General features: G+C 47.2%; 1 protein-coding gene across 4 annotated transcripts; it reads left to right on the plus strand.

Moving 5' to 3' along the window:
* The first annotated feature begins 827 nt into the window (after positions 1-827).
* Positions 828-19,611, plus strand: TMLHE (trimethyllysine hydroxylase, epsilon). 4 transcript variants are annotated; one of them, XM_074915276.1, is made up of 9 exons: positions 828-961; positions 1,242-1,495; positions 7,243-7,424; positions 8,849-9,025; positions 9,788-10,067; positions 11,177-11,296; positions 14,417-14,653; positions 15,400-15,538; positions 16,709-19,611. In XM_074915276.1, the coding sequence occupies exons 3-9, from the start codon at positions 7,244-7,246 to the stop codon at positions 16,838-16,840; spliced, it is 1,266 nt and encodes a 421-aa protein (XP_074771377.1). In that variant the 5' UTR covers positions 828-961; positions 1,242-1,495; position 7,243; the 3' UTR covers positions 16,841-19,611. The 4 variants fall into 4 exon arrangements, with proteins under 4 accessions (XP_074771377.1, XP_074771380.1, XP_074771378.1 ...); XM_074915277.1 differs by lacking the exons at positions 828-961; positions 1,242-1,495 and adding an exon at positions 7,552-7,626 and having other exon boundaries at positions 7,316-7,424; XM_074915278.1 differs by lacking the exons at positions 828-961; positions 1,242-1,495 and adding an exon at positions 7,552-7,611 and having other exon boundaries at positions 7,316-7,424.
* Positions 19,612-23,187: the final 3,576 nt, after the last annotated feature.

The following is a 23,187-nucleotide window of genomic DNA, read 5'->3' on the forward strand; positions in this document are numbered from 1 at the left end:
ATTTCGATGAAAATCATTATTTTATAGCCAAAATAAGTTGGGTCTGCCCCCGGCCGGTGCCGGCAGCTCCGAAGGCTGAGCCCGGTCCTACTCCCGGGCACGCCTCGTCCCTCCCCGGGCGCAGGCCGCAGCCAAGCCGAGGGAAGCGGCGGCCCACGACTGGACCGGGAACAGGGCCCGCACCCCCGAGCCGGGCCCGGCCCTTCTCCCCGCTCCTGGCCCGACCCCACAGCCACCGGCAACATGGCGGCCCCCACCGCCGGCCCGTGCCCCCGCGCAGTGCGCATGCGTTGCCACCCCGCGACGTTCTACGCTGCGGCGCGCCTCTCTATGGTCTTCCCCCCGCGGGGCGCTCTACGGTTCAAGTAAAACACCCCCTCGCGCTGCCGGTAGCGGCGCTCATGGCACGCTCCTCCTGCGCTGTGGCGGGAGCCTCTCCAGGGACCGTCTCTACCCGCAGAGACTTTTCGCCGCTCCCGCCGTCTCCACGCTCTCAGGACAGCCATGTCTCTATGGTGTGCGCAGCGCTCTATCCGCCCTCCCAGGTCTCTATGGTGTATGCAACGCTCTACGCGTCGGCCTCTCAGCTCATTTGAGCCGCCGGGAGGGCGCTTGGTCGCGTCTTCCGTTGCCGCCCGGTGCGGGCCGTGCGTGCCCCTCTCCCGCGGTGCCGGCCCGGCCCGTGTCGCCCCCGGGCGCTCTTCATCCCATAGCGTCTCTATAGGTGCGGGCGCTCTACCCGGCGCGTCGGTCTCTATGGCGGGCGGCGCTCTAGCCGAGCCCGCCCGCGCTCGGTGGTGCAGCCCCGCCCCGGGGCGGCCCGCGGCGCCGCTTGACGCCGCCTGAGGCGGCCCCGGCCCAGCTGCCCGGCCCGGACCCGCCGGTTTGGGGCCCGGTAAAGCCGCTCAGGAGAAGCCGGGGCTGAGCTGGGGCGGGTCCGAGCTCCGGGGGAGCTGCCGAGGTGGGTCGGGGCCCGAGGCGGGGGTCGAGGTGTCCGAGCTCCCCTCAGCTCCCCGGGGCGGTTGCAGCGCCCGGCTCTCGTACCGGGGCCGGCTGCTGCGCTTGGGCCTGGCACTCACCGGGTCTCGTCCTCCCCTCGCGGAGCCTGCTGTGCCGCTGCCGGGGAGGGAGCTGGCGGTGTGAGGGCTGCTCTTGGGCTGCCTCAGCTGGGGGACCCAGGAGCTCAAAATACAGATTGAAACGTGGGTTTAATTTTTTTTTTTTTTTTTTTTCTCTAAAAGGTCAGCGAAACCCTGGTTTAAGAGCCTTTGGTTCCTCGGGTGGCATCGGCTTCCCGAAGGACGTACAGCAGTAAATGTGTAAAAGCTTTCAAGCAGCGTTTTTGGCCTGGTTGATGCAGGGACCAGGAGAAGGAAGCAGGGAAGAGCCGTGACCACCAGTGGAGACCCTCGGTAATTTGTTCAACATCCCAAGCCCGTCTGAAGCCTCACTCCATCTCTTCCTCCACCTCAGCCCCGTGCTTGCGCGGTCCCAGGTAACATTAACTGACCCGTAGTTCAGACAGGGATTAAGACGTCGGATCCCATTAGTCTGTGAATGAAAGCTTGCAGCCAAAGGCATCCCGTGGGCAGAGCTGTTTTCTCTCCTTCCCTGATAAAAGGCAACCCCTCCCTGCCCGGGAGAGCTGTTTGGCCTGTCTCTGCCAGGGCAGGACCCAGAGCGGGTGAATGAAGTGATTTAATAATATGAGTTTACTGCAATTATTATCCCTGTGGGGGATATACCACGAGGGCTGGCTGCTTTTCTGGAAAAAAGAATTAGAGCTTGTTTCTGTTAAGCTGTGCAGCCTGGAAAGGTTTTGCTTGAGAGAGATGAAGAAACTGCAATAAGGTTATGAGAAGGGGCGTCTGGAGCCAGGTGGTTGCTGTTAAACGTGGGGTGAGCAGATAATTACTTCTAGGAAAATGAAGTAGCTGTGAAGCTGGCAGTGTCTGGGATGTCTTTATTAGCTCCTTAATTTAATTGAAATCCCTTGTGGAGAAGGGCTGGAAGGGGAATCTGATTCCTGACAGTGGAGATCTAATATAGTTGTCTGCTGCAGCAGTGCTGTCTGGGGGGTGGGGGGCAGAAGCCTTTCTCAACAGGGGACAGCCAATCTGCCCTTTGTCTCTTTTGTAATTAATAGGTAAGCTAGGTCAGCTCGGGCTGTTAGACCTTTAACAGTGCTGGCAATTGAGTGTCTGTGTCTAAGAGATGCCTGGTCTGCCACTGGGCTTTGTCACCTGGATTCGTGTATCTTGCTCACCTGGTTCTGGCATGGTCCTCTCAAGGCAGCAGCTCTGTATCAGCCTTTGCAGCACTTTTTTTTTTTTATTTTAAATCCGTGTTCCCTTCATAAAGGTTACCTTCGCTCAAGCAGTGTCACTGTGTGGTGTTTGGGTACATCTGCCAAAGCTGATAGAAATGTCAGATTAAATATATGTAGCTAAGAGGCCAGCAGGATGTGTGCCCTGTCTGAGATTTGCAGCACTGAGTATTTCTCAGGCTGCCTCAAAAGCCAATTTACTTTATCTCTTTTTCTGAAGTGTAAGGCCTGTTGTACTATCAAAATTTTCCATTTCTTGTGGATCAGAAACCTTTGTTTTAGCCAGATGCTTCTAGCAGTGAAAAAGGATGTGTGAATGTAAGCAACTGAATGTTTGGAAATGCGTATTTTTTTTTCAGATGCCAAATGAGCTTGAAAAACAGGCTGGACGTGCTGTCACTGAGTGATGAAACAGATCTGTTCACAGCCCCAGCAGTTAGGGCATCAGAGCAGCTTCCCTAACGCCAGCAGCCTGGTGTCACTGTGTTCCTGCAAGGTTTTTGTTAAAAGCTGGCTAAAGACCACAGATACATGTGGTTTCTCCTTCCATATATGTTTTCATTGCTGAAAATATTTGGTTACTAATTTTTCCAGCTCAGTATTTCACTTTGCTCAAAATGGGAATTGTGGCTTTTTATCAAAGAGCTTAAAAACCAGTATTGGTTACTTCAAATGCTTCTTGTGACAGCAGTGAGAAACTGCTGAAGGGCCAGGCGGGAAGTCTCATGGACAGACAAGCCCCTCATGAGGCCCACTCTTCCTTCCTCCTCCTTCCACAGCATGTCTCTTGTCTTTCTCTCAAGAGACTTATGGTAATTCCTCAAATCACCATATATTTGAGTTTTCTGCGTTTCCCTCCAGCACCCGCAGCTCTGTTCCTCCTGTTCACAATACCACATGTGGATCCTGTGCATACTCCTGTTTTTCACCCACTGCATGGTGGACTCTTGGATAGGATGAGCCACACAGAAGATAGTCATATATAATGTCTGCTTGGGATTTTGTCTTGCTTTGGCAGAGGGACCGATTTGGTAACTGACCTTCTCAAAGTCCACTTGCATTTACACGCAGGGTAGTTTAATGTCTTCTTCCTCCTGCCCTTTCTTTTTGAATTTCAAGGGAAATTTTGTCTTGAAATCTCTCAGCTGCTGTATTTCACTGCTGCCCAGGTGAGCTGCATGTGGTCTAGACAAGGTAAAGATGAGAAGCATGAAGGTGAGGTAAACAGCGGGGCTGGGGGAAAGAGTTAGCTGTTCACATAACTCCAGCAGGAGAGAGCTGTTAGCTCTTATTAAATAAACACAGAGGCACAATGTAAATGCCCTCTACTTGTATAGATTTCTTTTTTGTTTTCAACTCCTCTGTAGTTTTAGTATCTCTTGCAAAGATTTAATTTAAGCCTTCTCTGTGAGCTGTTTGTGGTGTCTGCTTCCAGCAAGAAGAGCAGAGAAGCAAGAGGTCTTACTGATTAGATTAAATATCTGGGTCACTTACCGTTACCTGTGTTTATTCTCTGGTAAGTTTTGATATTGGAAGAGGATGAGATAAAAGGAACGTGTGTAGAAAGAGATAACTACAGCTGGAGCTGCCCCAGGCAGAGGCCACTTTCTAAATGGATTTGGAGATGAGCTTTTCCTATCAGTTTTGGGTCCTGTGTGAGGAGATATTGGGCTTGTGCAAACAAGCTTGCTTCTTTTTTTTCCCCCCTCTGTTGGGTTAGTAGGTATCCTTGATATCTGAAAGCCAAACTGGACAGTCTTCCCTCCTGTGTGTCTTTCTCAAAGAATAGTCTTAAGCTTTGTGAGTCATAATGCTTAGTTCAGGGAGTTGAATCATTTCTTTAAGCTTTGTAAAGGCAATAAACATGAGTCAGCTTCTGTTTTTCTATAGGAGCAGATTTTCTTCACTTAGCTATTAAGTTTGCATATCAAATTTGACTAATTCTTTTTCCTATACTAAACTTGAAAAGCTGGCAGGGAGGGGAAGCATTCTCCTAGAAGCTAGCATTGGCATTTCTGTGAAAACTGATATTCTGGCTGGCTGGAGACCACCAAACGGAAAAGTAAGTATTCTTGTGCATCTTCAGATGCCTGGTAACTGGCTCAGGCTACGTGAGCTCTCTGGTGCCCCAGTTTCTCTGACTGTAGTGAGAATGCTAGAATTTTTCAGGATGTTTCAGCTCAGTCTGTGTATATAAAAAGTTTCACAGGCTTTGCAGCAGTGTTTGAAGTTGCAAGGTCAGTCGTGTTTGCAGAGATCTTGGTTACTGCAGGTGTCAGGCAGCAAGCAAGGAGCTTCCAGTGCCTCCCCTCCTGCTATGCAGAGTGAAATGAAACATCAGCTTCTGATCTGTTTCTGTTTAAAACCTTTATCAATGATCTGGATGAGGGGATCAAGTGCACCCTCAGTTAAGTTTGCAGAGGACATCAGGTTGGAGTGTTGATCTGCTCAAGGGTAGAAAGGCTCTGCAGAGGGATCTGAACAGGCTGGATTGATGGGCTGAGGCAATTGTATAAGGCTCAGCAAGGCTCAGTGCTGGGTCCTGCACTTGGGTCACAACAACCCCATGCAATGCTGCAGGCTTGGGGAGGAGAGGCTGGAGAGCTGCCTGTGGGAAAAGGACCTGGGGGTGGTGATCGAGACCCCTCTGAGTATGAGCCAGCAGTGTGCCCAGGTGGCCGAGAAGGCCAATGGCATCCTGACTTGTGTCAGAAATAGTGTGGCCAGCAGGGACAGGGATCTTTCCCCTGTACTCGTGCTAGTGAGGCCACACCTCGAGTATGGGGTTCAGTTTTGGGCCCCTCACTACAAGAAAGACCTTGAGGGGCTGGAGCATGTCCAGAGGGGCAGCAAAGCTGGTGAAGGGTCTGGAGCACAAGTCCTGTGAGGAGCAGCTGAAGGAACTGGGGGTGTTTTCATAAGTGATAGGGCAAGAGGAAACGGCTTCACATTGTGCCAGGGGAGGTTTAGATTGGATATTAGGAAAACTTTTTTCACCAGAAGGGTTCTCAAGCACTGGAACAGGCTGCCCAGTGAAGTGGTTGAGTCACCATCCCTGGAGGTATTTAAAAGACATGTAGACATGGTGCTTGGGGACATGGTTTAGTGGAGAACTTGGCAATGTTAGGTTAACGGTTGGACTCAATGATCTTAAAGATCTTTTCCAACTTAAATGTTTCTATGACTTGCAGGACAGCCTGATTCCTTGCAACCTGCTGAGGAGTGAGTATTGCATTTTAGCTGGTGCAGAAATCAGAAACTTCTGAGTTAAAATCTTTCTGCAGTGCTAAAGCTGTCAGTGACTTGTGCACAGGCTGTGGCCAAGAACTTGTAAAACTTGATGGCTGAAATGTGCATCTTGATCTCAAACCATGTTCTTAAAAAAAAAGTGGAAACATTTTTATATTCTTCTTCCCTAGAGCTGGCTGTGTTTTATTTTTTCCCTGCTTAACAAGTTGTTGTCAGGGAAGATGACACCTGTGTTGTTTTCATTGTTATCACCAAGTCCTGAGATCTCTGCACTGAGTCAACTATGAAGCAGCGAAGCAGGCTGGACAGCCAAAGCACCAGTGCCTGCAGACTTCAGATAAGAAAATGAAGGAAAATCAAAAGTCTAGGATAAGAAATGCTTTCCAAGTTTGTGTCTTATCCAGTGATAACATGTTTCTACGTGCTTCAGACCAAAGCACTGTTAAAATCCTGCTGGGTTTAGACCTGACCTCCAGAAATTAATAAACATGACAGGGTGTATAGACTATGGCTTCATATCTTAAAACTTGTACAGTTTTTGTCCTTGCTCTTTGTATTGAAGAGTTGTTACAAATCTCCCTCTGAGAAATCACCTTCTAATAATCTCTAGCCTAAAATTAACCACAGTTGGTTTCTCTGCTAGCTGTCCTTCAGCAGAAGCAGAGATCTTCCTCCTCATTGTTTTGCATACTTTTCCTAGAACTGACCTAACTACTAGATTCCTCTAGTTCTTGTTTCTCTAACCAAGGTCACTTAACTTCCCTGATCCCTGTAGTTCTGACAGAAATGATGAATTCAAACCAGGAAGGCTGGAGAGGGGGTAAGACCTGTAGCAGATGAGGGTTTGCCAGTATTTTGTACAAGAGCCTTGGACACAATAGCTGTCTCTTCTGGAGTTGCTTTGTCTGATAAATCCTAGGATCTCATTTGTTTCTACTCAGGACTATTTTCTGCTGTGGTTTATGGTGATCACAAAATAAGCAAGATACCCTTGTGTCTTCTCCTTCTGTTTCCAGCTGCTCTGTGCAGATTGGATTAGCTTGTTTGCTTAAATTCATTGACCCCCTAATGGTTAATTCCCCATTGCTTCCATTACATGCAGTTTTTGAGGGCAGCCGGTTTTCACATGCAACATCATGGTCTTCCTCCAGGGTGTTGGTTATATCTGCAAAAGTATCTACTGCAACTGTTCTAAACAAGAGTAAAGCACCCAATTTCATTGAGGTTGCTGTGTAGTCTGTGTGTTGTTAACAGTAAGTGTGGATTGTAAGCACTGGAAAAAGCTTGGCAGCATGCCTGATTGCATTGTCACTGGGAGGGTGCAGAAGTGACACTGGTACTCAGACTTGGCAGTGAAGGCGTTTAATACAAGATTCTCCAGACTCTGTTTAGTTATTTTTTCGTGTCCAAAGAGTGCCCGGGAGGTAGGTGACTCTTTCCTCTGTCCAGGCTGCCAGTCACCATGCCTCCTGCTTTTCTTCCTTCTCAATGCACTAGTTCTCACTCACCTCTTTTGACAGTAAATGACAATTGTGGAGGAGGATACCAGCTTTCCCAGAAGTGCTTTTGGTGCCTGGCATAACAGTGCAGAGATCGAGACTGGGATGCGATGCAGCAGCACAGCCGAGTCACCTTGTTTTCCCCCTCTCTCCCCCCTGGCTGCGCAGGATGTGGTGCAGGAGGCTGGCGTGTCTGTTCAAGGTCCCGTGCCGGCTGCGTGGAAGCACTAGACATCGCTCGCCGTGGCTGCCCCGTGACAGAAGGAGCATCCTCGCTGCTGTGGCTCGCCGGTATCACACAGCCCCAGAGTCCCTCAAGTGTGCCTGGCAGTTACACGGTGACCATCTAGGTAGGTGTGTTGGGTGCATGGCTACCTGCTTTGGAGTCTGTTTGGGGAGAGGAGTGAGACTTTCCTGACCTTGTTCCCCGGGAGTGATTTTTTTGTTTGTTGTTTCTTCTGAAATGGCCTGCGTTAGAGGGATGAACGCTGGAGGCTCATGCTCCCTTTGGGAATTCCCAAAGACAGGATGGAGCAGGTTTGTTTGCTGGTGGTAAGTCCTTTATGATAAACAAGGCAATGCTAAATTGGAAATCAAATCAAAGGGATTTCCAAACAATAACTGCATCTGAGCCTTGCCCTGTCAGTCACTTGTTTTCTGTGTAATGCTCAGGGCTCTGACTGGCAGGCGGGATCTTTTCCAACCTAGATGATTCTGGGATGGCTGGTTTGGTGTGTGCCCTGCTCTCTTATCCCTGCTTGTGCAGATTTCCTTAAAACACTGCTGGGTGAACCACAGTTGTTAGAGCAGGTTTGCAAGCAGCCTGTCTGTGTGGCTGGATGGCATGAGCAGCAGGATGCAGGGGGGCATAAGAGCCTTTTTTGATGCAAATCATACCTCACTGTCTAATGCTGATTTCTGTCCGTTATGTTTTTGAGGTGGCTTGGTTAACGGAGACGTATGTTTCCCTATGGCCTGTTTGGTTTGGTCCAGTGTCTGTCTGCTTGGGTGATGTCTGCTGAGGCTAGTTAGACATTGGTATTCTGAGTCACTTATAAACAAAGGGAGTTGCTTGATACTTTATCCAACACAGGGGCCTTGGGGAAGGGTGGTGTTGTTTTCCCACTGCACAGTGACCTTGGATACTTGGATTTCAAAGCTGAATAGGACTAGAGCAGGAAGGGCTCTCCTGTTGCATCTTCTGGCTCTGACTCTCTTCTGAAGGGCTTTGAGTTTTCCTAAGCTGTCCCAGGATGGAACAAAGAGGAGAGGCTTTATTGTAATGCTAAATAGATATCAAAGCTTTGCTTCAAGGTCTGGATGTTGTCTGTAATGTTTGTATAGTTTGGGTGTTGGTGTGATTATTTGGTTGACTCTTATCTGTATTCCTGTGCTGGGCTCTACAGCTATGTTATGTACAGCAGCTGCTGTACAGCTCTGAACTTACTGCTTGTTGAAGAGGGATGATAGAGGTAAGTATGTGACCAGCATGTTTGCTAGCCAGACTCCTTGTTGCAGGATGAGGTTGCCTGTAGACTTGCTAAGAAAGGAGACTAAGAAAGATCACCGATAGCCAGGCCTTCTATGAAGATATTCTGCCTGGTCTTCATCCCGTGACGAGCTAGCTTAATTTATGTAAAGAGGTGTTAAGTCTAACAGCCTCTGCATCCCCTATAAGTGGGATCACAACCTGTGGGCCCTTGGCTTCAGTTCTTGGCTTTGTTTTTACCGCTGTTCACACCAGTGCATCTTTTGAGCCTGTCCCTCTTTGCAGAGCTCAGGTATGCGAACACGCTGATGCGCTTTGATTTTGTCTGGCTGCGGGACCACTGCCGCTCAGCTTCCTGCTACAACACCAAGACGAACCAGCGCAGCTTGGACACGGCTAGTGTGGACCTGGGAATCAAACCCAAGGCTGTCCGGGTAGATGAGACCACACTCTTCCTCACATGTAAGTAGCGAAGTGCCCGTGCCCTTCATGTTTTACAGACCACCAGCTCTGCTTGGAGGGAACCTTGTTGATGGATCCCACTCTTAGGTTTGCTGGGAGAGGGCAGCCTTATCTCTAAGTCAGTAGCTGCTTTGAAAGAGATTTAGCTGTAAGCAGATTTTAAACACTGCTCTTCTGAGCAACTTTTACTGTAAACATGCCTCAGTCTTAAATTTGTGTCTGTTTTTCCTCTCCATCTCCCCCAGCCCTTTCTGGGTAGAGATGTGTGTATCTTCAGTGTCTGGGTATTTTATTGGTTTGTTTGAAGACAGCAGCAATGCAAGTAGTGAACAGATTGGTCAAGAAATGGTTGGTTTTCTTTTCCTTACCCTGTCCTATTTGAACTGGTATCCCTGAGCAGAATTCACATTTTATGTCCTTTCTCCTCAGCTTCTCAGCTGCTTTCTTCCTTTTGTTGTAACTTACCTTTATTTATGGCATTGTCTTCAGTGTTTTACTTCTCCTTGGAGTCCTGTCAATAGAAAGCAAAGCCACTGAAGTTGAAACGCTTAGTTCTGAATTTGGAGCTGTTGCAGCAATGGCATGCTTTTAGGACTTAAGGCTTCAACCAAATAGTATTTTGGGTGGGACCAGGGTGCAAAGAGTCTGTCACCAGACAAAATTAAAAGGGTGAGGACTGTCCTAGACTGATGGTTGCACTGACCCCAGTCTTGGGCCGTTCAGTGCAATTGCCCTGACTGTGACTCTTCTCCTTTGTCAAAGGGCCGGATGGTCATGTGACACGGTATGGGCTCGAGTGGCTGGTGAAGAACAGCTACGAGGGGCAGAAGCAGCAGGTCATGCACCCGCGGATTCTCTGGAATGCAGAAATCTACCGCCAAGCCCAGGTCCCATCCGTTGACTGCCGGAGTTTCCTGGAGACAGACGAGGGGCTGAAGGAGTTCCTGCAAAACTTCTTGTTATATGGGATTGCTTTTGTAGAGAATGTCACTCCCACCAAAGAGGACACAGAAATCTTAGCAGAAAGAATCAGCTTAATCAGGTAACTGGGGCTGCACTGGGAAGGCCAATGACAGCTTTGTAGAGGAGCTGTGGAAGGTAGACTCTTATTTTATTTTTGTTTGGAAAGGTGCTGCTGCCTTATCCAATAGATTGTGCAGTGTGGCCTGCCTTGCAAACAGCATCTTCTGCAGCCTCTGGCCACTCTGGTGAACAGAGATGGAATATTGCACTGTGGGATCTGACCTCTTTTTAGGGGAGAGCCTGGAGTCACTAGGTTATGGAGCTGCCTCAGGAGCATGCAATGACTTTTATGATAGTGGGACTGTGCACAGAGAGGAATGACTGAAGGAAGTAGTCTGTCTGGGAAGACTAGAGCTTTGCAAGGAGAGACATTTCCTGTTATGACTTGAAAGGTTAGGAGGGCAGCCCTGGCCCTGGGAGCCAGGGAGATCAAAAACAATTTGTAGCTCTCACTAAAGAAAAATATTGAGAAATGTTTTTTCTGTGTTTAAAACACACCAACAGCATGGCAAGCTGGGGTTTGAGTTTCACATTTTACCCAAGCTGCAGAAACAGTTTAACTTGCCTTGGGCAACTGGTAGAGGAGGGATTTCTTTTAATGAATAGTCAATCCAGACAGAAATGAGGGGCTCCAAGGAATATCCAGCCAATTTTTTTTGTCCAGGTATTACCCTGTAGCCCCTGTTTGTCCTTGCCTTCTGTCTGTTCCCTTCCATGCATGTTGTAGAGGAGGAAAACACAGGATCCTAAGGACAAGAAATGGGATTATTGGGTAACCCTGTGGTGGGTACAAACAAGGTCTGGCTGCACTCTGTCAACTCTTCATGTCACTCAGTGGCTTCCTTGATTTGACTGGGGCTGATGTTTGGTGTAGAAAGAACAGCTGTAATTGTGGAGTGGAAGCAAGACTCATTCCCAACAGTCTTTTTGGGTGAGAAGAGAAATTGAAAACTAGAGGAGGTGCTAGAAGCATCATCTCTTAACAAAATTCACATTGTCAAGTTCTTCTGCTTTAATTTATTCTGTACATAGGATGAAGGGGAGTAACCTCAAATGCAAGAGAGGATTTGCTTTAGCACCACACTGGTCCCTGCAGTGCTTTGTGATAACTGCTCACCTCTTTTGCAGGGAGACCATTTATGGTAGAATGTGGTACTTTACCTCCGACTTCTCTCGAGGAGACACCGCTTACACCAAGCTGGCTCTGGATCGTCACACTGACACAACCTACTTCCAGGAGCCCTGTGGGTAAGTGCTTTTGCTGGTTCACAGACCCACAGTGCATAAGGCAGGGGCAATTCACAGTGGTGCCATTTCTAGCAACACAGGCTTCATTGTCTCCAGTGCTGATGATGGGATGTACTTCCAGTCACGCAGCAATTCTGGGTCCTGTCTGATCCCTGTGGAGTTGGGGTAGTCTGTAGATCACTTTTTGCTTGAAACTTCTAGGTCTTCCAGAATGCCCGCAGTGAAGGACTTGGCTATTAGATAGTTGGCTGCTGCTTGGTATGGCTCTGGTTCAAGTAGTCTTTGTAGCCACAAAGAAAGCTCAGTGCTGTAGTCATTTCTGTGCTACCCTGAGGCTTATCCAGCAATCTCTTCTGAAATCACCCTCCTGGGTCTCCGAAGTGACACCCAACATTCAACCTTGCAGAAATGAGCAGTTGATTTGATTTGTCTTTCAGGTACATCTGGCGAGGCAAGGCTCCTTCCTGCAGCAAGTGCCTCTTATCAGCTGTTGTACAAAGTTGCTGCAAAAGTTTGCTTTGACTTAATCCTGCTGACCTGGGTGAGCCCTCCTCACCCACATCAGCACTGTCTCTCTTGCTGGCTGAGCTCTGTTAGCAGTAGCTTCTGGCAAAGGAGGGAGAACGGGTCTCCTTGGCCCAGCCTGCAGCAACTGTCTCTGCCCTCCCAAGCTGTGATGTGCTGTGCTCACGTATGCTCTGGGCAGTTGCTCTGCTTCAGTCCAAACAGGTTGGGGTTTGCATTTTTGCAGTGGTGCAGCCCTTATGTAGTCAGAAACTGGGCATCCCCAGCCCTCTGAAGTTCACACCTCTCTGCTTTTAAAAGCAGTTTGTAGCTACAGCATTGTTGCCCAAATGCTACTTCACAGACTGCTTCTCTGGTAGAGCCTCTGGCCTGTGAGTTCTGTACACAGCTGGGGAAAGGCAGGCTGCAGCCCTGATCATGGTTCACAGTGAAGTGCAGGAGTCTTGGTCTTATTTTCTTGCTTAATTTTTTGGGGTCTGCTTTTATCTCAATCAAGCAGAGAACAGATGGAAGTACTGTGATCTGTTATGGAACTAGGGCTGCACAGAGAAGTCATCCAGTCCACACCTTCTGCCCTAGGGCAGGATTAGCTCTTCCCAAGTCAGGCTGTTAACTTGCTAAACATCTTAATGGGAAAGGTCTGTGGTGCAGATCTGTAAAAAGCAGAGGAGGACAAAGGGGAGAGATCTGTTGGCTGCATTTGGATTTCTGAGCAGCCCTACAGACCAGAAAAGGTAGAGTTACCTAGGTGGCACCCTGAGCACTGTTCTCTGTGCCCAACCAGGCAGGAAGCTTTTGAGTGTTAGCATTCATTCTGAAACAGCTTGGTGTTGGGAGCAGAGTAAGTGGATTTTATTGTGCTCTGTGCAGCTAGAAGTTTATGCATAAAGCACAGGTCCTGCTACACTCTTCAAGCCAGATCTAGTTGGCTTCCCTGTTTTCAGTGAAGAGCTGACTGCAGAACCCATGTGTTTTCGTGCTGACTTGTTTTAGAAGCTCACAAAATCTTCTCCAAAATGAAATAAAGTAATTAGTAATAAAAATTTAACCCTACAAAAGAGCTTTGATTTTTAAACTGCTCAGTGCCAGAACTATAGAGCTCATTAGCTCTTTTCATATCTACCTTTCTTTTCCACTTAGAAGCATTCCCTTTAGGTAGGTGTATTCTCATCTGCAGCCAACTGAAGTATATTAAGCAATGACAGCATGGGCTAAATTAGTAGGGCTAACCATTAATGCTTGCAATTCTGCAGAGCCATAGTTGCGCAGGAAGAACGTGAATTTCTGGCTTTCCTGAGCCCCCATCTCTGCCAGAAATCCCTTCTTCCCAGGCTGTTTCAGACTTGCTTCCAAAACACTTGAAACAGTCTTTGACCTGCTTCTAAATTAAATGAGGTGTTTTTCAAGAAAGATGTGTTCATTTGAATGTTTCTTTCCTCCACTGCTTTGGCTGAAACCAGCCAAATCTGATGAGTCTCAAGTTAAAACTATTGCAAAGGGTAGATGATAGAAACTCCCCAAGCTATGGGAAAGACTGCAACATTATCTTTCTCATCAGGTACCAAAGAGCCTCCTGCCCTCAGAAGATGCTTTTTCAGTGCCCTGAGCTGCAGGAGGAGGTGGTTACCTTTGAGGCAAAACATCCTTTGCTCCAGCTCTTGTGGACTGACTTTGTAAAGTTATCCTGAAACTGTTGAGGCTGGGAGGGTGGTTAGAGCACTGGGGTGAAAATGTGCTGGTGGAGCTGGGAGGTCTTGCCACGTCACTTGTCATGGGATTGGTTTTAGAGGCCCTGAAGGGAGATGAGAAGGTAAAGGCTTTCCCAGAAGGTCACAATTAATTTGCTAACAAGTGAAGTTGGTACACTGTGAAAACTGGAAGTAGGTGGCTCAAGGCAGCTCCTGGGTATTTGTTCCTAACAGTACAATGCCTGCCTTGCTTGAATGAAGGAAAAAAAGAAGCTTCAGAGAAGTAATAGAAGGACAAAAGCTGAGTTGGATGACTCCCCACTAGGGAGGGGATGTCCCTGTAGGTAAGCTGCTCACTGGGGACTCCTCTGCTCCAGGCTTTTCAAAGGATTGTTAATGTGGTGCCAAGCTTGAGGGACTTCTCCTGACAGCTTGTGGGAGACCATGATGTACCTGCCTTTGAATGAGTCACCCTGAACTCCCAATGTAGTTCTGGAGATCTAAATGGTACAATAAGCATTTCTGTAACTGTCCTCTTGTTCTGAAATGTTCTAGGGAAGTTCATTTTATGCTTTTGAACTTCTGTGTCCTCCTGCCTGGACACACTTTGGGTGCCACAGGCCTAATCCACCACCTGAAGTCTCCCAGACTCATGTCACTTGATTTGGGAGGCAGTGTAGGCAGTTAGTGGCCTTCTCAGAAAGCAAAATGTGTGAGATTTGGGCCTGAAGAAATGGCAGGTACTGCCATTTCTTGCTGGTCTGTCTCCATTTCCTGGCAGGTCTTTGAAATTAGAAGGGTGGTGCACCCATCTACATCAGACTGGGTCTGTGGGGAGCACCTTCTGTCCATGGGACAGGCAGCCAAGGTCTTTTCTCTTGTGCTCTGTATTCTCTCACCCATGCAGCATCCAAGTGTTTCACTGCCTGAAGCATGAGGGCACGGGCGGGCGGACGTTGCTGGTGGATGGTTTCTATGCAGCAGAGCAGGTTCTCCGGCAAGCCCCTGATCAATTCGAGCTGCTCAGCAAGGTGCCATTGAAGCACGAGTATGTTGAAAACGTGGGAGACTGTCACAACCATATGATCGGAGTTGGCCCCGTTCTCAATGTCTATCCCTGGAACAACGAGCTTTATCTGATCAGGTAACATCAACATGAAGCCTCTTTCTTATGAGGAGGGGATTGTAGCAGATAGTGGTGGCTTTCCAGAAGATATCATAAACTAAAAACCAGTGTATGTTTGAGGGGCAAGAGTGAAACCACAGAAACACCTTGTGTTTCCTCTTGGGCTGTGTATTGCTGCTTTAGAGGAAGTGTCAGAACCACCGATACAAAGATGGATGTCAGTGCTGAGCTTTGATTTTTTTTTTTTTTTACTTTTTTTTTTTTTAATTTTTTCCACTTCTGTCATCCTCTCTTCAGCTCCATGCCCTCATCTCACTTCATTTGAGAGGCAGTAGAATTCAGCCCTTCTCTGAAAAAGCTGCTAGAAACTAGCCTGGTGTACAGAGAACAGGGGCTAGTGCAAACTGGTCCCCTTCCAGAGGAAATTTGGGCTGCTTTCTGAAACTCCAGCTTGGCTTAGCACAGGAGGCTGTCCAGTACTGCTTTGTGCATTTATTCTGAACAGCCCTCAGTCTTGCCCATTGCTGTGGCATATCCTTCCATGGAAGACCAGCAAGAACAGTTTTACACTTGACAGTAAACTCATCCTTGCTCCCAGTGTTGTGTATTCTCCTGGAAGTCCTGCACTTGCAGCCTAACCTCCCTAGTCCTCTCTATAGCCTCCCTTAAATACTGACTAATCCTACAAACACCTGAGGTTCCCTTTAGAAATACCTGGCTGTGCTCGTGGAGTCATGTGGGCACTCTCTTTTCTCTACTTCTAGATACAATAACTATGATCGTGCTGTCATCAACACCGTGCCTTATGATGTTGTGCATCGCTGGTACACTGCTCACCGCACACTCACCGCAGAGCTCAGGAGACCCGAAAATGAACTGTGGGTCAAACTGAAGCCAGGCAAGGTAGGACTCGGAGTTGGGAGGCTCGTGTGTGTTTGGTACAGGGAGGGTGGCACGGTGCTCCTTTGGATGTGCAGGCTTGCTGCCGCTAAGGTAAATGCTTCAGGCGAGCTCTGTATGCTGTAGTTTTCCTCTCTACAGCTGTTTTAACCTGTCTGGTACTACAGTACTGGCATCTGGTGTGTGTGTGTTCCTACTGTCCTAAAAGAATATGAGCTTTCAGATAAGGCAGAAATGTTTCATTCAAACTCTGCCTCAGAGGAAAGTCAGCCCTGCCTGGGGGAGAGGAGGAAAAATCTTTTCAGTCACTGAAATGAGGGCCCTCGGAAGCTGAGAGGCTGGGAACACTTAACGTTCAGCCTCTTAAGTTCTTCTAGAAGAAAATTCTATTTTGATGTAAATATAAAGGTCTGGGAAGCTGAATTTACTTCTGAGGTTATTTTTGAATCCTTACGTTGCCAACAACTCATGGGACACCTGGGCACTATCTTCACTGTCCCAGCAATGGCTAAGGTGCCTTCCCACAGCTTGGTACTGAAAGGAAAAAGTTCTGCCCTGCATTTGAAAGGCTGATGCTGGGTGCAGCTTTGGAGGAGCTTGAAGAACTAGAGCCACAGTTGTAGATTTGAAGGTATTGCTGGTGTATGGCTGCTTCCTCCAACTGTGCTTGCTTGAAGGGGTTTTATTCCTACAGGGTCTAGATTCAGTCTGAGCTCAGGGCACTAAAAATGAAAGGGTCCAGCAGGGGTGATGAACATATCAGAGCCCCTACACCTCTCTGTTCCCAAGGCTGCCCTGGGGGAGAAGTGACACTGTAGAGGCAGAAGATGGCCAGTTTCTGTTGCTGGTGAACTACTGCGCGACTTCTCCAGTAGAAAAGCAGAGAAACAGCCCAACATGTGTTTTTGTGCTTTGCTAGCTGTCGTGTTTCAACCTGTGGCTAGCGGCAGAGCAGAACTGCTGGCTTCAGGTAGAACAGCTGTGCTAGATCACATGAAACATCTGGCTATAGTCTGATGTGCCGTCTCTAGTGTTGAACAGGAAGGGTCATGCTCACCGTGGCTTACCTTTACTTGCTCTTCCAGTCTCTAGTGATCTCCAGCGCTAGGACCTGTCCTGACCCAGGCTGTGGTGCTTGCCCTTCTTCTGCTAACCTTTTCTCTTCACCTGCAGGCACTGTTTGTAGATAACTGGCGCGTCCTGCACGGACGGGAAGCATTCACAGGGTACCGCCAGCTCTGCGGCTGTTACCTGACGAGAGATGATGTGCTGAACACCGCACGCTTACTGGGACTCCAAGCTTAGCCCAGACCACCCTCCGGAGAGACAGTCAGACCTCCAGCACCACTGTGCTGTTGCATCACCATGCTGAAAATGTTGCACATACCTCAGACACCTCCACTCTCTCTAGGCAGTTCTCGGTGCCCCCTCAGGAAGAGGGAGCAGGTGGAAGCCAAAGGTCATGGGAGCCTTACGGGACCATATTCTGCCTTTGAGCATGGTCAGCTCTTGCTGTCTGTGCACCCAGCCTGGTCTTTCTAGACAGTCTCTCTGTCTCAGCTCTGCTGAGTGAGGGTTAATTGCACCACGGGAAGTGCTCGAAGCGCCTATTGATGTGAAGTGCTCCTCCAGTCAAGTGCCTTTGGGACTTGAAATCTGCATTTTAACTTGTTATTCAGCCTTTTTGTCAGCTGGCAGTTCTAGGGGATTTTTTTTTTAACAGAGCAGAATGGAAATCTTTGGGGTCTTATCTCGCCTCAGGCTGGATTTTACCTCTTCTAGAGGAAAATGAAAATCTGTGGTCCCTATTTGATCAAAATGCCACTACTCAAACTGAGGGTTGTTGGCATATTTTAGTGACTTCTTTCTTAAATATACTATGTACCCCTACAACAGTCACTGGTACAAGCCGTGATGCTTGAGGGATGGCCTGGAAAGAGAACCTTGTACAGTTAGGGTGTTTCTGAAAAGGTTTAGATTAGAAGGAAAGGGGGAAGTAGCAAGATCTGTGTGTTGGGAAGAAGAGATGACTGTTAGATGAGGGATGTATTTCTCCCATTTCCTTGACTTCTGGTAATGTAATGCTTGTATTATTTCTGCCTGTTGCACTGTGCTTGTATCAAGGGCGAAGGCTCAGCAGCTGCAGTATTTGCTGACAAATTTCCCACTGTGCCTCTCTTTCATCTTTTCTGAAGAATGAGTTTGTGTTAGGTCATCATTGCACTGGCTGCTAGATGAAACTGACCTTTTTTGGGGGTTTTTTGTTGTGGGTTTTTTTTGTTTTTTTTTTTACCAGATTCTCCTGCATTGTGGAAGTAATAAATACAGAGGGTGCCTTTCAGCTCCTGGTAGCTGGGAGGATAAATTGGAGTCTGACACATTGAAGGGCCACAGTGTAAGGAACAAAAGCAAATCCTATCGTTACTAGAAACGTTGGAATTTCAGAACCAAAAGGGGATTCTAGGATTTGTTTATCTTTCACGATTCCGTATCTCTGGGGATGTTCACTCTGCTCTGACTAGACCTTAAAACAGCTGGTCCTTTTAACTCCTGACTTCCCTGTGCAAGCAAGATGCTCTTGTTTCCAAGGTACAAGTGCAGCACAGGTGTGTACGTGCTAAACTTGCGGCCCTCGTTTAATCTAAATACTGAATATATAGATCCTAGTGTTAAGAGACAGTCTTGAAAGCTTCTCTTCGTGTGGACTGAGCTACCTGATGCTGTCTTTGGCAGTATTTCCTGTCTGCAGTGAGCCACCAATGCAGTCATCAGGAGTTGAAAGAGGTTCTGAGTGGAGGCTTGGCAGGAAGCTGTTGATCAGAGGATATGTGAGGAAGTGAAACATGAGCAATGGTGGCAGGTAAATACAAGCTTGAAGTGAGCTGGCTTCTGTCAGGTACGTCCTCCAGGGCCTGTGAGCAGCAGCCTCAGATACAGGCAGGAACTTGAATTTTCCTCTAGACTGAGCCAGTGAATTCCTTCAGCAGCCTGCAGCATATATTCTGTTACTTTCCTTATCAGGCATTTTGTTTATAGGTTCTCCTTAGGTGCCAGTTGTGCCAGCACAACTTAGATGTGAAGTTTTACAAATCCTCATTAATCGTGTTGAAGTAGCAGACCACAGCGGTTACATAAGCTGTTCCTCACACAGCCCAGCTCAGATGCTCTGGGGCTGGTTTCATCTTGTGCTTCTGTATGAAGCCACGGCCTGGAGCATGGGGGAAGAGGTCGTGTCAAAAAACCATCTCTGGTAGTTGACAAAGGAGGGAACAAAGGACCCTGATCAGTATTTGAAACCCTTGGGCAGTGGAGCCCTCTTTCAAATTATTTGAGGGCATCAGGGGTTCCTGAGCTATTTTTGCCTCCCTGTGCCCCCACGATACAAGGGAAAGCGCTTGGCTAATGTGGAAACCTTTCCTTAGTCAGTAAGGGTAGCTTTACCTTCCCCTGCTCAGGGACCTCCATCTTTATCAACTGCAAGCTGAAAATAGACCACTACCCTGAGCTGGAGCGTGCAGGACTATGGCTAGCACAAGGGAGAACCGACCAAAGTGCATTGATGACAGGTCCTCGGGACGTAGGTGCCTTTCTGACAAGAAACATGGTGACTGTAGCTCTGCCTCCCACTGCAGCTGCTGCTGCCAAGGGCTGTGGTCTTCAGATGCCATCCTCCTCTTATGAGCCAACTCCAAGCCAACATTTTCCTCAAGGTGATTGTGTTGTCTCATTGAGGGAAACTTTTCACAGTGAATATAGAAGAAACACATTTCCTCATAGGTATTATTCAAATTAATGTAGCTACTCGAGGAATAAAATGGTGGAGTGGAGAGAGCTTTGTTTAAATCTTCTGCTTTACCTCTCCCCACTTCCCAAGAGGGCTAAATTCTTCCTAAGCAGCTTGTGAGCATCAGCCCTTTATTTGAAGTAACAGGACTTTTTGGCAGTTGCCACCTGTCTGATATGGGTGTTTGTTGTGCAGTGTTACAGAACAGGTTCTATTTGCTGTAATGATGCCAGATCAGTTTTTGTAATCAAGCTTTTTCAATTCTTTCAGCCAATAAATGATGAACTGCTTCCTTCTCCTTCCCACTTCACTGATGATCCAATGTATGTGTTTAAGAAATCAAGTCTTCAAATAAATGATTTATAAAGTGGGCAGCTTAACAAAATACGTATTTCAAGCAATCATGAACTTGAAAATAAGTCTGTTACACATGCAAGGTGGAGTAAATGTGAGGAGCAGTAAACCTGTATCTTCATGGACTTTCTTTTGCTAGCCACACGATGGCAGAAGATGCAAGAAATAAATACTAAAAAGTCAATGACAAGTCCCATCCCTACCTAGCTTTCTGGCTTGCTGTGGTGCTGGTTCTGTTTCTTCTGCTGTGCTAGATCCCTTTCTTTTTCAAAACTCCAGGAATTGCTGTTGAAAAGCTTCTGTGACTATGGCTGGTTTTGAAGAGCTGCAGGATGTGGTGTCCATCATGCCAAAGAAGGGTGGAGAGGGGAGTGGAGATGGGGTGAGGGGACACAGGGAGGGACTCTGGGAGTGCAGTGAAGGTAATCTGAGGGTGCAGGGAGAAAAATGGAGGTGACTGGAGGCATGTGAGGCAGGAAGGGAGCTAAACACAAGCTGAGGGCAAACAGCTAATCTGATGGCACCTGGAGAGGAAAGGAGCAATGTGTGCCCTGGGGCTCTTGGCTCCCATCTGTGTATGTCCTGGGGTCCCCAGTTGGGGCCCTTTTGCTACTGGGAGCCATCTCTCCCTAACCTTGTGCACCCTGAATAAATTCCTCCACCCCATGTGCACTTTCAGTTGCCTCCACTTGCCTTCTGGTCCACGCCAGACTGCCCATTTGCCTTCCAGTGCCCCCCACCTCTATTTGGTGTCTTTCTCCAGCATCTCCTTTCATTCCCTTGGGACCACTCCCCTTTCTCATGGGTGTGCAGTACAGCCCATCATTTGGCTTTTGGTGATCCCCAGAGTCCTTCAGTGAAACCAGAGCCCCCCCATTTACCTGCTGGTTGCATCAGGAACCCCCATTTTTCCTCCAGCATGTCCCACATCTTTCTGTTTTCTACCCACTGTGCTTCAGAGCCCACTGCTCACCCCTAGGTCTTGGGATTGCTCCATTTCATCTTCTGGTTCATCCCCCGCTTTACCTTTTGGTCACCTCTGTTAGCCCTCTGCTGCCAGGATCCTTTCACTCCTCACAGGGCTTACATAAAAAAAAAGAGAAATAAGCTGCTTTCAACACAGCAAAGAATAGCTTGATAAAAAGAGAGGCTACCAAAAAAGGAAACAGAACATATGTATCGTTCCTGCATATGTCTGATCCATGCTTCCCTCAATTATAATTTACACGTAGTGATTAAAAGCCTTTTCTTATATTAAAAAAATGTTTAAATTCTGTGCTTGCTATACTGAAATTATTCTTAGCCAAGCTGGAAAGTATTTACATTTTTAGCTTTACTCCTCACTTTACTTTTTGGTTACAGGAAAACATAGAAGCTATTTTAATAGGGTCCTTGGCTAAGTTAACTAAAACCATGTTACCTTAAGTTAATAATTAATTTAAAACCTTAGTTCAAACCTGAACTGTCAGGATCAGAAAGACACAAACAGCTTTGCTTTGGAAATGGAACAATATTTTATTTACAGAGAAACAAGGTGGAAGCAAATTAATACATGGCAAGTATCACAATTTTGAGGAAAGGTGGTGCAAGTGAATTTCCTTGTGATTAACCTCAGAGATGTACAGGAAGGGTGGACTGCTGTGACATATTAAATGTAATGTGCAGATCACACAGCAAACCTCACAGTAACAAACTCTCCTGGAAATGCTTCCTTACACCTCCTGGTCTTCTTAAATTCTTAAATAATCCGCAGCAACGCAGACATCTCTGTTTTAAGTTAACAGTTTTGAGCCGGGACATGTGAGTACTTCCTCTTCCATGTACCAGTTGGTATCTGCTAATCTTACACAGTGTCTCTTCTCACCTTTTTCTGTTTGAACTTCAAAGACCTCCTTAGCCAGACAAATGACATACTGACAGATGTTGCTACCCTGCTTATAGGAAGTACCCATTTCCAGTTCATTACTGTTCATTAGCTGTATTGTCGTAGCCTCAGGAATGTAATGGGAATAAATACATCAGATGAGAGAGGAAAGCAAATCATCAGCTAGCCTCCCTTTAATAACTTCAACAGATTTAATGAAATAAAGGGAAAACCTTAACAAACTCCTATGAGTCTGGTGATTATAGCCCCAGACCAAGATTTTCCAAATAATTCATTGTTCTGCTGTTACTTCACACCAGCCCATCTACCAGATATGTACAATTGACTTGGGCTTAATTAATCCTTTGCAGCATCTCTAAAGGGTTTAGGGCTGGTCACAGCAGCAGTGGGGCTTGAAGGGGCTTGGGGAGACAGGGCTGGCAGAGCACTCTGCTCCACACAGCTCCAGCGCCTCTGCCCTCCAGCCCAAAGAGGCAAAAAAGGGACAAAAAGGAGGGGTTTAATGTAAAAACAGCCGCTAGGGTTCACCATAAAACCTGTTGCTCAAAAGCAATTTCTCAGAACAGCCAAACCTGAAAATGTTTTAGAGGCAGGGAATTTTATCATTTTGCTGAAAAAACCTGAAGGCAAAAATGGCTTTGTGGTTCCGAAACTCCTGTTTGGTCCCCCTTGGGGCAGAGCAAACCATCCCCATGGAAATACCAGCAGGGAACTGTAACTAAAAAGTTTTTTATTAATTTGAGTTTGAAAACTCTGGAAAGGAGGAAAGCAGAAGCTATAAGAGGCAGCAAGAGGTGAAAGGCTGCTACTAAGCAGAAGAGAAAATGTGAAATAAAGAGAGAATAAAGATTCCCAGAAGTCAGAATTACACTCTGAGAAAGTATTGCATGTTTAAAGAAACAATCCCTGTGCAGCACCAGTTAAGATACTTTGAAATATGCAGACTTAAGGCCTGGTGAAATGTAAGCAGAAGTTTCACTATCAACATTTGCTGAGTCAGACTTCAGTGTCAAAAAAGAGGAAAAAGAAGACACAGAGCACAAGTAATCTGGCTGAACTCAGGAAAAAGAGCATTAACCTTTTCTCCTGCCTCAAAATCCTTCTGGTAAAACATCGGTTATGGAGAAAACTGATTTTTCAGGGGAAAGCATCTGTCAAGCAGCACATCTGTTCTGATACCTCCAGAAAGCAGACAGAGGGGGGGATGTCACACACACTGCTGATTACCTCCTGCTCTCCGTCTGCAACCATTTATTCCATTTAGAGGTTTGCATTTTGCTGATGTTTGTATTAATGTAAAATACGGGAGTCATAGATGGTGACGCTTTATGCTCAGTGACATGCAAAAAGGGACAAAACTATTCCCTGCATAAGTTTAGGGAAAGAAGAAATTAGTATGTTTTGCATGACAAGATGATATATATCCAAGCCCTTGAGGACTTTAATTTAGCTCATCTGGAGAAGCTCACGTGCTCCACGGGGATGAACTCTCAAAACACAGCCTGAAGCCACCCCAGGCACTGGGACAGCCCCTGACAAGGCTTTGCATCGGCAAGTTTGCAGCAAATCACCTAGATAAAGGATGTCTTGAGCTTCTTCCTCCAGGTTTAATCTTGATTTTCATAAGAT

This window comes from Athene noctua, chromosome 11 (genome assembly GCF_965140245.1).
Source record: "Athene noctua chromosome 11, bAthNoc1.hap1.1, whole genome shotgun sequence".
Taxonomy (NCBI): Eukaryota; Metazoa; Chordata; class Aves; order Strigiformes; family Strigidae; genus Athene; species Athene noctua.